An 18384-nucleotide genomic window follows, 5' to 3' on the forward strand; every position below is an offset into this window, starting at 1 on the left:
TGGGAAATCTGGTCCAGGAGAACACAATTACTGGTACCACTTCATGTGGATTCAATTTGCTTAATTTGATTTTAAAGTGTGCCCTGAAAAATAATCACATACTCGCGTACCGTTATATGCTCGTGCGTACACACACACACACACACACACACACACACACACACACACACACACACACACACACACACACACACACACACACACACACACACACACACACACACACACACACACACAGTAACAATAGTGTCTGTGGCCACAGGGGACCCCGAGGTCTAAGGTCATCCTTGGGTGAAGATTGCGGCATTTCATACTCACACACACACACTCCCTTGGTTTTAATGCAGCGTCCGGAGTGTATTGACTCAGGCCCGTGGGCCATGCCTGGGGGAGGGGTTAGTCCTGTATTAGACTAGCTGGGGACTCCCTCAGAGTTACACAGGAACAATAGTGGGAAGTCCTCGTTGCCCCTGGGGCCTGTAATAGACCACGCGCCATATGTGCCCAGAGCTAGGGATGTATTAGACCTTCCCCCTCAACCCAATCAATCATTTCTGGATGAGCCAGCAGGGAGGGTGGGTGGGTGGATGTGTGTGTGAGTACAGGGGGAGGTGGGAGGATGTGAGTACAGGAGGAGGTGGGAGGGTGTGAGTTACACAGATTTGCATGGTTCATTTCACCGATGTCTCTCAGAATGTCTGGGTCTAGTTCAGCTTCCATCACAGCTCCCCTGTCTCTCAGAATGTCTGGGTCTGGTTCAGCTTCATCACAGCTCCCCTGTCTCTCAGAATGTCTGGGTCTGGTTCAGCTTCCATCACAGCTCCCCTGTCTCTCAGAATGTCTGGGTCTAGTTCAGCTTCCATCACAGCTCCCCTGTCTCTCAGAATGTCTGGGTCTAGTTCAGCTTCCATCACAGCTCCCCTGTCTCTCAGAATGTCTGGGTCTGGTTCAGCTTCTTCACAGCTCCCCTGTCTCTCAGAATGTCTGGGTCTGGTTCAGCTTCCATCACAGCTCCCCTGTCTCTCAGAATGTCTGGGTCTAGTTCAGCTTCTTCACAGCTCCCCTGTCTCTCAGAATGTCTGGGTCTGGTTCAGCTTCCATCACAGCTCCCCTGTCTCTCAGAATGTCTGGGTCTAGTTCAGCTTCCATTACAGCTCCCGTCTCTCAAAATGTCTGGGTCTGATTCAGCTTCCATCACAGCTCCCCTGTCTCTCAGAATGTATTCCTTTCCTTAAAGTTCATGTACAGTATGTATATTGTTAGTTGTTTTGTAAAAGCTTTTTCAGCACTTAATGGAATAGAGATGATTGTACAACGTTTCTGATTTTTTTTATTCACAGGGGAACCACGTGGCCCAAGCCAGCTTCCAGGTGGACGCGTTTGGTGAGCAGTTCATCTTGGATGTTGAACTGAACCAGTGAGTATAACATTTGACCTATCACCAACATTCTCGAAATCTACTGCGATAAATCCCCTTTCTCTCTATGTCATGATTTCTGCATGTGATAGTAAAATAGCCAGTAGTACTAGACGGTATTTTGTATGATTAAAGGAATTCTCCGTTACTTTTGTATACTTATTAGCAAGTAGTTCTGAAAGTAGCACCCATGAGCCAAAAGTGGTCCCCGAAAATAGTGTACTACATCACATATGTGCAGATACTGTATGTGCACCACGTCATTGCTCTCTCTTTCACTCTGCTGTGTGTGATTCTTGCTAGCTGTCACTCAAATTACGAGGGGCTGAATCTCATTGGCTGGAACTCAAATTGTTGGCGGTCTGGCCCATGCGGGGGAAATATAGGGAAAATGGCGCAGCACAGCTTCCAGAAAATAGTCACTTTCAAACGAGCCGTTTCGTGCCTAGTTGAGGTAAGACAGTAATTCCGATCATAGATTATGCATGGGTGAACTACATATTGACACATCCAGGCCAAAGCGGGAGGTTTCAAAAATATTTACTAGTCGCCAAAGTACCGGAGCATGTCTTTAAGAGCTGTTTAATTAGTCCCTAATGTCTTCCTCGCGAAGCTTTGATCTGGGAAAACCTGTTAGTGGCAGTGCTGTAGGCCTATCATTGATTATGAATACTTGGTTGGTAATACTGCTTATAGGCTGCTTATTCACTCGGCAACAATAGTTTATAAGCCGTTCATAAGCAGGTTATAAGCTGTTCATAAGCAGGTTATACGCCGTTATTATGCAGGTTATAAGCCGTTCATAAGCAGGCTTTCAAATGAGATTTTAAAGGGATATTGCAAGATTCTAGCAGTTGTCATTGCGCACAGAATAAAGGAAGTTAAGAGGTAGTTTCGCGAGCTTGTGCTAATTAGTGTTAGAGCAATGTTTGGAAGTCTACAGGTACGGTAGCATGTCCTTCATGGTGCATGCAGAGACATTAAAATGGGATCCACGAGTTCTGCCTCTGGGTATGTAGAACAACAGAATCTGGCAGTACATCTTTATCACAGTGCTCTAATGAGGAATGAGACATCTTTCACCTCTGGCTGATCGTAGTAGTACAGAGCAGACAGGACCATATTTCCTCCCAGTGTCCAGTGCCTTTTGGGCCACCTTGTTTTGGGGAAGAAATTATATGCTGTGTGTTTGTGGGGCTATTTCTCTCGCTCTCCATCCCGCCATCTCTCTCTCACTCAGCTTTCTCCCTTTTTCACTTTTACTCCCTCTCACTGTTTCTCTGTCAGCTTTGACCACTTCTCTCTCTCCCTCTCTTCCTTTCTCTCAAGCTCTCTCTATCTGGCCCTCACACTCTGCTGACCAATGGTCTTTCACTAATGAGGGGAAGTTGTGTCTCTCTCTCTCTCTCTCTCTCTCTCTCTCTCTCTCTCTCTCTCTCTCTGTGTGTCACAGACACAAAGACACAGGGTGACAGGTTCAGTACACATCACTGCATTCTGTATCAGAAAGTAGGCTGGCCCTCTTTGAGGTCTCGTAGATCGGTGCATTGATGAAAGTAGTCTGGCCCTCTGAGGTCTCGTAGATTGGTGCATTGATGAAAGTAGGCTGGCCCTCTTTGAGGTCTCGTAGATCGATGCATTGCACTATTTTAGTTTATAAAGCCCCCTTACACAACTTCCGCGGTACCTTGCGTCATTGTTAACCTACAGATGTATGAGCTACCAGACCCGGTCTCAGGGAGGGCTAACTCGGGATATCCCTTCGATCGCCACTGAGTTTGGTAAATCGCTTTAAGTTTTTTTGCACCTTACTCTTGGAATAGTTTCCAAACTCTTTAAATGTGATGTTTTGGTGTCTCGAGGACTATTCAGATGGCTGCTGATTGACTATCTGTTATCACAGGAATATCCAAACAGCACAGTGCTGCCACTCGTAGGGTTACTGTATGATGCATGAAGCGTCATGTGTCATGACACAGTGTCCCTGTGGGATGTAGAGCTATTGTTGTGACTCGGTCAGGCACGTCTCTGTCGTATGTTGTGTTTGGTGACCTGAGGTGCTGGATGTCATCCATCAAATGGAGTCTGTATTCTATGTTGGAGTCTGGAGTCTGTATTCACAGCTGTAACTGTGTGTCTGTATGGTTTGGGAAGCCTGCATATAGATTTGAACCCCTGTCCTGTTGTAGTGATCAGTACAATAGTAGTATGGAGGGAATGGTTCTCTGTCCTGTTGTAGTGATCAGTACAATGGTAGTATGGAGAGAATGGTTCTCTGTCCTGTTGTAGTGATCGTATGGAGGGAATGGTTCTCTGTCCTGTTGTAGTGGTCAGTACAATGGTAGTATGGAGGGAATGGTTCTCTGTCCTGTTGTAGTGGTCAGTACAATGGTAGTATGGAGGGAATGGTTCTCTGTCCTGTTGTAGTGATCAGTACAATGGTAGTATGGAGGGAATGGTTCTCTGTCCTGTTGTAGTGATCAGTACAATGGTAGTATGGAGGGAATGGTTCTCTGTCCTGTTGTAGTGATCAGTACAATGGTAGTATGGAGGGAATGGTTCTCTGTCCTGTTGTAGTGATCAGTACAATGGTAGTATGGAGGGAATGGTTCTCTGTCCTGTTGTAGTGATCAGTACAATGGTAGTATGGAGGGAATGGTTCTCTGTCCTGTTGTAGTGATCAGTACAATGGTAGTATGGAGGGAATGGTTCTCTGTCCTGTTGTAGTGATCAGTACAATGGTAGTATGGAGGGAATGGTTCTCTGTCCTGTTGTAGTGATCAGTACAATGGTAGTATGGAGGGAATGGTTCTCTGTCCTGTTGTAGTGATCAGTACAATGGTAGTATGGAGGGAATGGTTCTCTGTCCTGTTGTAGTGATCAGTACAATGGTAGTATGGAGGGAATGGTTCTCTGTCCTGTTGTAGTGATCAGTACAATGGTAGTATGGAGGGAATGGTTCTCTGTCCTGTTGTAGTGATCAGTACAATGGTAGTATGGAGGGAATGGTTCTCTGTCCTGTTGTAGTGATCAGTACAATGGTAGTATGGAGGGAATGGTTCTCTGTCCTGTTGTAGTGATCAGTACAATGGTAGTATGGAGGGAATGGTTCTCTGTCCTGTTGTAGTGATCAGTACAATGGTAGTATGGAGGGAATGGTTCTCTGTCCTGTTGTAGTGATCAGTACAATGGTAGTATGGAGGGAATGGTTCTCTGTCCTGTTGTAGTGATCAGTACAATGGTAGTATGGAGGGAATGGTTCTCTGTCCTGTTGTAGTGATCAGTACAATGGTAGTATGGAGGGAATGGTTCTCTGTCCTGTTGTAGTGATCAGTACAATGGTAGTATGGAGGGAATGGTTCTCTGTCCTGTTGTAGTGGTCAGTACAATGGTAGTATGGAGGGAATGGTTCTCTGTCCTGTTGTAGTGGTCAGTACAATGGTAGTATGGAGGGAATGGTTCTCTGTCCTGTTGTAGTGATCAGTACAATGGTAGTATGGAGGGAATGGTTCTCTGTCCTGTTGTAGTGGTCAGTACAATGGTAGTATGGAGGGAATGGTTCTCTGTCCTGTTGTAGTGATCAGTACAATGGTAGTATGGAGGGAATGGTTCTCTGTCCTGTTGTAGTGATCAGTACAATGGTAGTATGGAGGGAATGGTTCTCTGTCCTGTTGTAGTGGTCAGTACAATGGTAGTATGGAGGGAATGGTTCTCTGTCCTGTTGTAGTGATCAGTACAATGGTAGTATGGAGGGAATGGTTCTCTGTCCTGTTGTAGTGATCAGTACAATGGTAGTATGGAGGGAATGGTTCTCTGTCCTGTTGTAGTGATCAGTACAATGGTAGTATGGAGGGAATGGTTCTCTGTCCTGTTGTAGTGATCAGTACAATGGTAGTATGGAGGGAATGGTTCTCTGTCCTGTTGTAGTGATCAGTACAATGGTAGTATGGAGGGAATGGTTCTCTGTCCTGTTGTAGTGATCAGTACAATGGTAGTATGGAGGGAATGGTTCTCTGTCCTGTTGTAGTGATCAGTACAATGGTAGTATGGAGGGAATGGTTCTCTGTCCTGTTGTAGTGATCAGTACAATGGTAGTATGGAGGGAATGGTTCTCTGTCCTGTTGTAGTGATCAGTACAATGGTAGTATGGAGGGAATGGTTCTCTGTCCTGTTGTAGTGATCAGTACAATGGTAGTATGGAGGGAATGGTTCTCTGTCCTGTTGTAGTGATCAGTACAATGGTAGTATGGAGGGAATGGTTCTCTGTCCTGTTGTAGTGATCAGTACAATGGTAGTATGGAGGGAATGGTTCTCTGTCCTGTTGTAGTGATCAGTACAATGGTAGTATGGAGGGAATGGTTCTCTGTCCTGTTGTAGTGATCAGTACAATGGTAGTATGGAGGGAATGGTTCTCTGTCCTGTTGTAGTGATCAGTACAATGGTAGTATGGAGGGAATGGTTCTCTGTCCTGTTGTAGTGATCAGTACAATGGTAGTATGGAGGGAATGGTTCTCTGTCCTGTTGTAGTGATCAGTACAATGGTAGTATGGAGGGAATGGTTCTCTGTCCTGTTGTAGTGATCAGTACAATGGTAGTATGGAGGGAATGGTTCTCTGTCCTGTTGTAGTGATCAGTACAATGGTAGTATGGAGGGAATGGTTCTCTGTCCTGTTGTAGTGATCAGTACAATGGTAGTATGGAGGGAATGGTTCTCTGTCCTGTTGTAGTGATCAGTACAATGGTAGTATGGAGGGAATGGTTCTCTGTCCTGTTGTAGTGATCAGTACAATGGTAGTATGGAGGGAATGGTTCTCTGTCCTGTTGTAGTGATCAGTACAATGGTAGTATGGAGGGAATGGTTCTCTGTCCTGTTGTAGTGATCAGTACAATGGTAGTATGGAGGGAATGGTTCTCTGTCCTGTTGTAGTGATCAGTACAATGGTAGTATGGAGGGAATGGTTCTCTGTCCTGTTGTAGTGATCAGTACAATGGTAGTATGGAGGGAATGGTTCTCTGTCCTGTTGTAGTGATCAGTACAATGGTAGTATGGAGGGAATGGTTCTCTGTCCTGTTGTAGTGATCAGTACAATGGTAGTATGGAGGGAATGGTTCTCTGTCCTGTTGTAGTGATCAGTACAATGGTAGTATGGAGGGAATGGTTCTCTGTCCTGTTGTAGTGATCAGTACAATGGTAGTATGGAGAGAATGGTTCTCTGTCCTGTTGTAGTGATCAGTACAATGGTAGTATGGAGAGAATGGTTCTCTGTCCTGTTGTAGTGATCAGTACAATGGTAGTATGGAGAGAATGGTTCTCTGTCCTGTTGTAGTGATCAGTACAATGGTAGTATGGAGGGAATGGTTCTCTGTCCTGTTGTAGTGATCAGTACAATGGTAGTATGGAGAGAATGGTTCTCTGTCCTGTTGTAGTGATCAGTACAATGGTAGTATGGAGAGAATGGTTCTCTGTCCTGTTGTAGTGATCAGTACAATGGTAGTATGGAGAGAATGGTTCTCTGTCCTGTTGTAGTGATCAGTACAATGGTAGTATGGAGGGAATGGTTCTCTGTCCTGTTGTAGTGATCAGTACAAAGGTAGTATGGAGGGAATGGTTCTCTGTCCTGTTGTAGTGATCAGTACAATGGTAGTATGGAGGGAATGGTTCTCTGTCCTGTTGTAGTGATCAGTACAATGGTAGTATGGAGAGAATGGTTCTCTGTCCTGTTGTAGTGATCAGTACAATGGTAGTATGGAGAGAATGGTTCTCTGTCCTGTTGTAGTGATCAGTACAATGGTAGTATGGAGGGAATGGTTCTCTGTCCTGTTGTCTCTCTCTCCTGCGGTGGCTATGTGTTTCATGAGGTTCTGTTATATGCTTTGTGTGTGTGTGTGTGTGTGTGTGTGTGTGTGTGTGTGTGTGTGTGTGTGTGTGTGTGTGTGTGTGTGTGTGTGTGTGTGTGTGTGTGTGTGTGTGTGTGTGTGTGTGTGTGTGTGTGTGTGTGTGTGTGTGTGTGTGTGTGTGTGTGCTGCTCTTCTCCATCCATCCAATCACACTGCACCCTGCTTGGGTTAAATGCAGAAGACACATTTCAGTTGAATGCATTCAGTTGTACAACTGACTAGGTTTCCCCCTTTCCCTTTGTTGACGAGATAACTTTCTTGAGCTGTGTGTGTGTGAGGAGGGCATTGAGGTTGAGCGTGCATGTTTCTTGGCTTCATGCAGCGAGACCTAGTTTCCTTAGGTTGATCAATGACCTCTCCTCTGTGTGTGTTTGTATGTGTTTAAGCAGTTGCAAGCATAACAAACAAGAGGCTGCTTGTTTTTTATTTCAGTTGATTTTGAGATGCTACTCTCTCTTTCCACTGGGATCTTTTAATAAGATCACAGATTTGACGATGAAGAAGAACCTCTCAGAAACGCATCAGGTATTTTTAGCTTGTGCCTACTATAACTGCAACTGTGAGGGTGTGTGTGTTTTTAGTGTTATAATGTTACATGCACAAGTACAGTGAAATGCCTTTCTTGCAAGCCCTAAACCCAACAATGCAGTAGTCAGTAACAATGTAATAGTAAAAATACCAAAGTATTGCAGGGCAGAAGTGTGTCTGTGTTGCCTACTGTGCTAAGGTCACACATCAATTCCTTAGGCTTCTTTGTCCTCTCCCTCTTACATCTTTGGCTGCCTCCAAATTGCCATTCATGGCCTCGGGAGTGGGCTGGGATGGGGTGGGAGTGGGCTGCAATGGGGTGGGTGTGGGATGGGAGTGGGATGGGATGGGTTGGGGTGGGGGTGCTTCTTTGAATGATGCTCCCCTTTCCTCATAAACCACACCTCCTCCTCACCCCTCACCTCCCCTCCCACCTGCTCACGCTGAATAATTGATGTCCCTGTAAGATTAAAGGGGGACGCTGAAATGGGATGTGTGTGTGTGTGTGTGAATGGCTCAGTCTGGTGCTCTTACTGCAGTACCAATTAAGCCTCAATGTGGCCCTTATAAACCATGGGCCAGTTTAGAGCCTGGGGGCCCACAGAACATATTATTTACATTACAACTAGTACAAACCTATGGTTTACATTACAACTAGTACAAACCTATTGTTTACATTACAACTAGTACAAACCTATTGTTTACATTACAACTAGTACAAACCTATGGTTTACATTACAACTAGTACAAACCTACGGTTTACATTACAACTAGTACAAACCTATGGTTTACATTACAACTAGTACAAACCTATTGTTTACATTACAACTAGTACAAACCTATTGTTTACATTACAACCAATTCAAACCTATTGTTTACATTACAACTAGTACAAACTTATTGTTTACATTACAACCAATTCAAACCTATTGTTTCCATTACAACTAGTACAAACCTATTGTTTACATTACAACTAGTACAAACCTGTTGTTTACATTACAACTAGTACAAACCTATTGTTTATATTACAACTAATTCAAACCTATTGTTTACATTACAACTAATACATACATAAATGATTACCGTCCCGTAGCACTCACGCCGGTAGCCATGAATGCTTTGAAAGGCTGGTCATGGCTCACATCAACAGCATCCTCCCGGATACCCTAGACCCACTCCAATTCAAAAACCGCCCCAGCAGATCCACAGATGTCGCAATCTCAATCACACTCCACACTGCCCTTTCCCACCTGGACAAAAAGAACACCTATGTGAGAATGCTGTTCATTGACTACAGCTCAGCGTTCAACACCATAGTGCCCTCAAAGCTCATCACTAAGCTAAAGACCCTGAGACTCAACACCTCCCTCTGCAACTGGATCCTGGACTTCCTGACGGGCCGCCCCCAGGTGGTGAGGGTAGGCAACAATACGTCTGCCACGCTGATCCTCAACACTGGGGCCCCTCAGTGGTGTGTACTTAGTCCCCTCCTGTACTCCCTGTTCACCCACGACTGCATGGCCAAACACGACTCCCAACACCATCATTAAGTTTGCTGACGACACAACAGTGGTAGACCTGATCACCGACAACAATGAGACAGCTATAGGGAGGAGGTCAGAGACCTGGCAGTGTGGTGCCAGGACAACAACCTCTTCCTCAATGTGAGCAAGATAGAAGCGCTGATCGTGGACTACAGTGCAGGTGGGCCGAACAAGCCCCATTAACATCAACGGTGCTGTAGTGGAGCGGGTCGAGAGTTTCAAGTTCCTTGGTGTCCACATCACCAATGAACTATCATGGTCCAAACACACCAAGACCGTCGTGAAGAGGGCACGACAAAACCTTTTCCCCCTCAGGAGACTAAAAAGATTTGGCATGGGTCCCCAGTTCCTCAAATAGTTCTACAGCTGCACCATCGAGAGCATCCTGACCGGTTGCATCACTGCCTGGTATGGCAACTGCTCGGCATCTGACCGTAAGGCGCTACAGAGGATAATGCGTACGGCCCAGTACATCACTGGGGCCAAGCTTCCTGCAATCCAAGACCTATATAATAGGTGGTGTCAGAGGAAAGCCCATTGACCCCCCCATTTGCATTTACATTGACCCCCCCCCCCCCCCCCCCCCGTTTTATTTCTACACTGCTGCTACTCGCTGTTTATTATCTATGCATAGTCTTCACCCCTACCTACATGTACAAATACCTCTAACCTGTACCCCCGCACATTGACTCGGGTACCAGTACCCCCTGTATATACAGTTGAAGTCAGAAGATTACATACACTTAGGTTGGAGTTATTAAAACTAGTTTTTTAACCCCTCCACAAATTTCTTGTAAACAAACTATTGTTTTGGCAAGTCGGTTTGGACATCTTCTTTGTGCATGACACAAGTAATTTTTCCAACAATTGTTTACAGACAGATTATTTCACTTATAATTCACTGTATCACAATTCCAGTGGGTCAGAAGCTTACATACACTAAATTGACTGTGCCTTTAAACAGCTTGGAAAATTCCTGAAAATTATGTCATGGCTTTAGAAGCTTCTGATAGGCTAACTGACATAAGTTGAGTCAATTGGAGGTGTACCAGTGGATGTATTTCAAGGCCTACCTTCAAACTCAGTGCCTCTTTGTGCCTCTCACACAGCCATCATACCGCTCAGGAAGGAGACGCGTTCTGTTTCCTAGAGATGAACGTACTTTGGTGCGAAAAGTGCAAATCAATCCCAGAACAACAGCAAAGGACTTTGGGAAGATGCTGGAGGAAACAGGTACAAAGTATCTATATCCTGTAACGATCTTCTTCATCTGAGGAACAGGAAAGATCGGACCAAAACGCAGTGTGGTAAGTGTCCATGTCAATTTATTATAACTGAACACGAAAATACAAAATAACAAAGTGAATGTAAGAAACGAAAATCGAAACAGTCCTGAAAGGTGAAACAACACAAAACAGGAAACAACTACCCACAAACCACAGGTGGGAAAAGGCTACCTAAGTATGGTTCTCAATCAGAGACAACGATAGACAGCTGCCTCTGATTGGGAACCATACCAGGCCAAACACATAGAAATAGAAAACGTAGGGGGAAAAACATAGAATGCCCACCCCAACTCACGCCCTGACCAACCAAAATAGAGACATAAAAAAGGAACTAGGGTCAGGGCGTGACATATCCACAGTAAAACGAGTCCTATATCGTCATGACCTGAAAGGCCGCTCAGCAAGGAAGAAGCCACTACTCGAAAACTGCCATAAAAAAGCCAGACTACGGTTTGCAACTGCACATGGGGACAAAGATCGTACTTTTTGGAGAAATGTCCTCTGGTCTGATGAAACAAAAATGGAACTGTTTGGCCATAATGACCATCATTATGTTTGGAGGAAAAAGGGGGAGGCTTGCAAACCGAAGAACACCATCCCAACTGTGAAGCACGGGTTGCAGCATCATGTTGTTGGGGTGCTTTGCTGCAGGAGGGACTGGTGCACTTCACAAAATAGATGGCATCATGAGGGAAGAAAATTATGTGGATATATTGAAGCAACATCTCAAGACATCAGTCAGGAAGTTAAAGCTTGGTCGCAAATGGCTCTTCCAAATGGACAATGCCCCCAAGCATACTTCCAAAATGGCTTAAGGACAACAAAGTCAAGGTATTGGAGTGGCCATCACAAAGCCCTGACCTCAATCCCATAAAACATTTGTGAGCAGAACTGAAAAAGCGTGTGCGAGCAAGGAGGCCTACAAACCTGACTCAGTTACACCAGCTCTGTCAGGAGGAATGGGCCGAAATTCACCCAACTTATTGTGGGAAGCTTGTGGAAGGCTACCCAAAAAGTTCAACAATTTAAAGGCAATGCTACCAAATACTAATTGAGAGTATGTAAACTTCTGACCCGCTGGGAATGTGATGAAAGAAATAAAAGCTGAAATAAATCATTCTCTCTACTATTATTCTGAAATTTCACATTCTTAAAATAAAGTGGTGATCCTAATTGACCTAAGACAGGGAATTTTCACTGGGATTAAATGTCAGGAATTGTGAAAAACTGAGTTTAAATGTATTTGGCTAAGGTGTATTTAAACTTCCGACTTCAGCTGTAGCCTCGTTATTGTTTATGTTATTGTGTTACTTTTATTATTTTTTACTTTAGTTTTTTGGGGAAATATTTTATTAACTTTTCTTGAACTGCACTGTTGGTTAAGGGTTTGTAAGTAGGCATTTCACGGTAAGGTCTACACTTGTATTCAGCGCAAGTGACAAAGTTTGAGTTGATATGATTTACATTACAACTCATACAAAAATATAATTTATATGAACTAATACAAAGATTAGAAGATCTCTTATGTCTTTTTTGTATGTCGTGCATTGTATTTGGTCTTAAAACATGACATTTTTCCCATGTTTTATGTACTCTTAGAATGAGGTTAGGAGGTCTGTAGACTACATGTCTAACCAGTGTTTTGACATGTTATGAAATATTCACAGAGGCTTCAAGGCTCATTGTTGTATAAAAGGGATGTTGTTATACCGTATAGTTTCTATGAACAACCCCATAGAATTTAATCTCAGTGTTGACAGAATAGAATAAGTTCTGTGTGTGTGTGTGTCTCTCCCCCCTCTTCGTGTGAGATGAAAGGAGTAGGTGGGCAGGTGCTAGTGGGTGTCAGTAATTGCTATAACCTGTCTGTTTATGAAACTGGTGTTATGAGTGATACGGTTCCAGCACTGAGCTGGTTCCTTGCTGTTCCTGTGTGGGCTGTTGTCAGGACAACGAGAGGCCAGAGAGAGACTGGATATTCTGTTTCTATTGTGAGATAAGTGAGAAACCTACATGCCAAGTATAGACCATATAATGTGTTCCCTACATGTTATAGAAAAGAGTAAAAGCTCTGAACTCTCCATTCAGACCCCAGTCCTACCTACCAACCTACAGGTTATGTAAAATGTGTTCTTTTAGTATTTCTCCAGTAGGTTTCCTCGAGGAGAACGCCTGCAATTCTATGTCAAAGACAATAAAACAAAAACACTACAATAAATACTACAGTATACTACAATCCACAAAAACACTACATTAATTACTATAGTATATACAGTTTTCTTTTACTACGGTATTTATACTACAGTATGCTACTGTAAATGCTACAGTAAAGTCAGCAAAAATATTACAGGGAATACTATAGTATTTATACCATAGTAGACTATAATATTTATACCGTAGTAGACTATAGTATTTAAACCATAGTATACTATAGTATTCATACAATTGTATACTATATATATCTGCATGTATACTGTATTTTATACCATCTATTGCACCTTGCCTATGCCGCTCGGTCGTTACTCATCCATATACTTACATGTACATAATCTCATTCACCCCTTTTAGATGTGTGTGTATTAGGTAGTTGTTGGGGAATTGTTAGATTACTTGTTAGATATTACTGCACTGTCGGAACTAGAAGCACAAGCATTTCGCTACACTCGCATTAACATCTGCTAACCATGTTAATGTGACAAATAAAATTTGATTTGATTTATAGTATTGAAACCATAGTATATTATAGTGTTTTTTCATGTGGGTCCCACCACACTCTCTTTCCACCGCGTGGCCATTTCAGCCAACAGAGCCGCAGACAGAGACTGTTTATGCTAATAACAGAGTCAATTACTATTTGATGAAAAATGCATAATGCGTTCCACCAAAGGTAGGAGTGTATAGTATTACAGAATGAGGAGTAGGAGGTTAGTGTCTATGAAGCCTTGTTTTAACCTTATGTATCCGTGTGATGTTAGAAGCTACTTGGTAAATGTTGGTTTATTATTGGACGGAGTGATGCATGGATTCAGCTCAGATTGACATTTCCTGTAATACCTGAAGGGCAGATGGAGTGTGTGTGTGTGTGTGTGTGTGTGTGTGTGTGTGTGTGTGTGTGTGTGTGTGTGTGTGTGTGTGTGTGTGTGTGTGTGTGTGTGTGTGTGTGTGTGTGTGTGTGTGTGTGTGTGTGTGTGTGTGTGTGTGTGTGTGTGTGTGTGTGTGTGTTGTAGTGGTATCCATGTTGTAGTGGTATCCATGTTGTAGTGGTATCCATGTTGTAGTGTATCCATGTTGTAGTGTATCCATGTTCTAGTGTATCCATGTTGTAGTGTATCCATGTTGTAGTGTATCCATGTTGTAGTGTATCCATGTTGTAGTGTATCCATGTTGTAGTGTATCCATGTTGTAGTGGTATCCATGTTGTAGTGTATCCATGTTGTAGTGTATCTATGTTGTAGTGTATCTATGTTGTAGTGTATCCATGTTGTAGTGTATCCATGTTGTAGTGTATCCATGTTGTAGTGTATCCATGTTGTAGTGTATCCATGTTGTAGTGTATCCATGTTGTAGTGTATCCATGTTGTAGTGTATCCATGTTGTAGTGTATCCATGTTGTAGTGTATCCATGTTGTAGTGTATCCATGTTGTAGTGTATCCATGTTGTAGTGTATCCATGTTGTAGTGTATCCATGTTGTAGTGTATCCATGTTGTAGTGGTATCCATGCTGTAATGTATCCATGTTGTAGTGGTATCCATGTTGTAGTGGTATCCATGTTGTAGTGTATCCATGTTGTAGTGTATCCATGTTGTAGTGTATCCATGTTGTAGTGTATCCATGTTGTAGTGTATCCATGTTGTAGTGTATCCATGTTGTAGTGTATCCATGTTGTAGTGTATCCATGTTGTAGTGTATCCATGTTGTAGTGTATCCATGTTGTAGTGTATCCATGCTGTAGTGTATCCATGTTGTAGTGTATCCATGTTCTAGTGTATCCATGCTGTAGTGTATCCATGCTGTAGTGTATCCATGTTGTAGTGTATCCATGCTGTAGTGTATCCATGTTGTAGTGTATCCATGTTGTAGTGTATCCATGTTGTAGTGTATCCATGTTGTAGTGTATCCATGCTATAATGTTATCCATGTTGTAGCGGTATCCATGTTGTAGTGTATCCATGTGGTAGTGTATCCATGTGGTAGTGTATCCATGTGGTAGTGTATCCATGCTGTAGTGTATCCATGCTGTAGTGTATCCATGCTGTAGCGTATCCATGCTGTAGCGTATCCATGTTGTAGCGGTATCCATGTTGTAGCGTATCCATGTTGTAGCGTATCCATGTTGTAGCGTATCCATGTTGTAGCGTATCCATGTTGTAGCGTATCCATGTTGTAGCGTATCCATGTTGTAGCGTATCCATGTTGTAGTGTATCCATGTTGTAGTGTATCCATGTTGTAGTGTATCCATGTTGTAGTGTATCCATGTTGTAGTGTATCCATGTTGTAGTGTATCCATGTTGTAGTGTATCCATGTTGTAGTGTATCCATGCTGTAGTGGTATCCATGTTGTAGTGTATCCATGCTGTAGTGTATCCATGCTGTAGTGTATCCATGTTGTAGCGGTATCCATGTTGTAGCGGTATCCATGTTGTAGTGGTATCCATGCTGTAGTGGTATCCATGTTGTAGTGGTATCCATGTTGTAGCGTATCCATGTTGTAGCGTATCCATGTTGTAGCGTATCCATGTTGTAGCGTATCCATGCTGTAGTGTATCCATGTTGTAGTGGTATCCATGTTGTAGTGGTATCCATGTTGTAGTGGTATCCATGTTGTAGTGGTATCCATGTTGTAGTGGTATCCATGTTGTAGCGTATCCATGTTGTAGCGTATCCATGTTGTAGCGTATCCATGTTGTAGTGGTATCCATGCTGTAGCGTATCCATGCTGTAGCGTATCCATGCTGTAGCGTATCCATGTTGTAGCGTATCCATGTTGTAGCGTATCCATGCTGTAGTGGTATCCATGTTGTAGCGTATCCATGTTGTAGTGGTATCCATGTTGTAGCGTATCCATGTTGTAGCGTATCCATGTTGTAGCGTATCCATGTTGTAGTGGTATCCATGCTGTAGCGTATCCATGCTGTAGCGTATCCATGTTGTAGCGTATCCATGTTGTAGCGTATCCATGTTGTAGCGTATCCATGTTGTAGCGTATCCATGCTGTAGTGGTATCCATGTTGTAGTGTATCCATGTTGTAGTGTATCCATGTTGTAGTGTATCCATGTTGAAGTGTATCCATGTTGTAGCGTATCCATGTTGTAGTGGTATCCATGTTGTAGCGTATCCATGTTGTAGCGTATCCATGTTGTAGCGTATCCATGTTGTAGCGTATCCATGTTGTAGCGTATCCATGTTGTAGCGTATCCATGTTGTAGTGGTATCCATGTTGTAGTGTATCCATGTTGTAGTGTATCCATGTTGTAGTGGTATCCATGCTGTAGCGTATCCATGTTGTAGCGTATCCATGTTGTAGCGTATCCATGTTGTAGCGTATCCATGTTGTAGCGTATCCATGTTGTAGTGGTATCCATGTTGTAGCGTATCCATGTTGTAGCGTATCCATGTTGTAGCGTATCCATGTTGTAGCGTATCCATGTTGTAGCGTATCCATGTTGTAGCGTATCCATGTTGTAGTGGTATCCATGTTGTAGCGTATCCATGTTGTAGCGTATCCATGTTGTAGCGTATCCATGTTGTAGTGGTATCCATGTTGTAGTGTATCCATGTTGTAGTGTATCCATGTTGTAGTGTATCCATGTTGTAGTGTATCCATGTTGTAGTGTATCCATGTTGTAGTGGTATCCATGTTGTAGTGGTATCCATGTTGTAGTGTATCCATGTTGTAGTGTATCCATGTTGTAGTGTATCCATGTTGTAGTGGTATCCATGTTGTAGTGGTATCCATGTTGTAGTGTATCCATGTTGTAGTGTATCCATGTTGTAGTGTATCCATGTTGTAGTGTATCCATGTTGTAGTGTATCCATGTTGTAGTGGTATCCATGCTGTAGCGTATCCATGTTGTAGCGTATCCATGCTGTAGCGTATCCATGTTGTAGCGTATCCATGTTGTAGTGGTATCCATGTTGTGGTGTATCCATGTTGTAGTGTATCCATGTTGTAGTGTATCCATGTTGTAGTGTATCCATGCTGTAGTGTATCCATGTTGTGATGGTTCCCCCGTCCCCCACCTGCAGAAACACTCCTCTCTAGTCTCTTCCTAGGCCTGTAATTTATTACGGAGAGTAGTGATCTGATTTACAGTGGACTTAATGAGAAATACACGGAGTTGAGAGGCAGAGGGGAAAAAGAGAGAGAGAAAGTGAGTGGGAAGGCCAGAGAGATCAGGTTGTCCTTCATGCACCCTTGGGTCTTGGTGGTGGTGGGAGGGTGTGGGGTGGGGTGGGGTGGGGGGGGGGGGTGTATATGTGCAGGAGAGAGGGAGGGATGGGGGACGAAAGTCTATCTCTCTTCCTCTCTTCCTCCTTCCCTCCCCCTGCTCCCCCCTCTCTCCTTCCCTTCTCTCCGTCCTCTCTCTGATCTGTCTGTGTTGTCTGATCAGACAGACACTTTAACTGGTTCAACATTACAGCCGTGAGCAGAGTGGGTGAGGGTGTGGAGTGGGGTGTGCCTGCGTGAAGCTGAAGGGTATGTTAGTTGAGGATAGACTGAGGGTATGGAGTGGGGTGTGCCTGCGTGAAGCTGAAGGGTATGTTAGTTGAGGATAGACTGAGGGTGTGGAGTGGGGTGTGCCTGCGTGAAGCTGAACGGTATGTTAGTGGAGGATAGACTGAGGGTGTGGAGTGGGGTGTGCCTGCGTGAAGCTGAAGGGTATGTTAGTTGAGGATAGACTGAGGGTGTGGAGTGGGGTGTGCCTGCGTGAAGCTGAAGGGTATGTTAGTTGAGGATAGACTGAGGGTGTGGAGTGGGGTGTGCCTGCGTGAAGCTGAAGGGTATGTTAGTTGAGGATAGACTGAGGGTGTGGAGTGGGGTGTGCCTGCGTGAAGCTGAAGGGTATGTTAGTTGAGGATAGACTGAGGGTGTGGAGTGGGGTGTGCCTGCGTGAAGCTGAAGGGTATGTTAGTTGAGGATAGACTGAGGGTGTGGAGTGGGGTGTGCCTGCGTGAAACTGAAGGGTATGTTAGTTGAGGATAGACTGAGGGTGTGGAGTGGGGTGTGCCTGCGTGAAGCTGAAGGGTATGTTAGTTGAGGATAGACTGAGGGTGTGGAGTGGGGTGTGCCTGCGTGAAGCTGAAGGGTATGTTAGTTGAGGATAGACTGAGGGTGTGGAGTGGGGTGTGCCTGCGTGAAGCTGAAGGGTATGTTAGTTGAGGATAGACTGAGGGTGTGGAGTGGGGTGTGCCTGCGTGAAGCTGAAGGGTATGTTAGTTGAGGATAGACTGAGGGTGTGGAGTGGGGTGTGTCTGCGTGAAGCTGAAGGGTGTGTTAGTTGAGGATAGACTGAGGGTGTGGAGTGGGGTGTGTCTGCGTGAAGCTGAAGGGTATGTTAGTGGAGGATAGACTGAGGGTGTGGAGTGGGGTGTGCCTGCGTGAAGCTGAAGGGTATGTTAGTTGAGGATAGACTGAGGGTGTGGAGTGGGGTGTGCCTGCGTGAAGCTGAAGGGTATGTTAGTTGAGGATAGACTGAGGGTGTGGAG

At 44.1% G+C, this 18384-nt stretch overlaps 1 protein-coding gene across 3 annotated transcripts in view; it reads left to right on the forward strand.

Annotated features, from left to right (window-relative positions):
- Positions 1-18384, forward strand: part of LOC139573207 (disintegrin and metalloproteinase domain-containing protein 22-like) — a 105837-nt gene that overhangs the window by 3646 nt on the left and 83807 nt on the right. For all 3 annotated transcript variants that reach the window (XM_071396410.1, XM_071396408.1, XM_071396411.1), the window contains one exon: positions 1341-1417. In XM_071396410.1, the coding sequence (XP_071252511.1) occupies positions 1341-1417 (77 nt within the window). The remainder of the gene's footprint in view (positions 1-1340; positions 1418-18384) is intronic.

This window comes from Salvelinus alpinus, chromosome 4 (genome assembly GCF_045679555.1).
Source record: "Salvelinus alpinus chromosome 4, SLU_Salpinus.1, whole genome shotgun sequence".
NCBI lineage: Eukaryota > Metazoa > Chordata > Actinopteri > Salmoniformes > Salmonidae > Salvelinus > Salvelinus alpinus.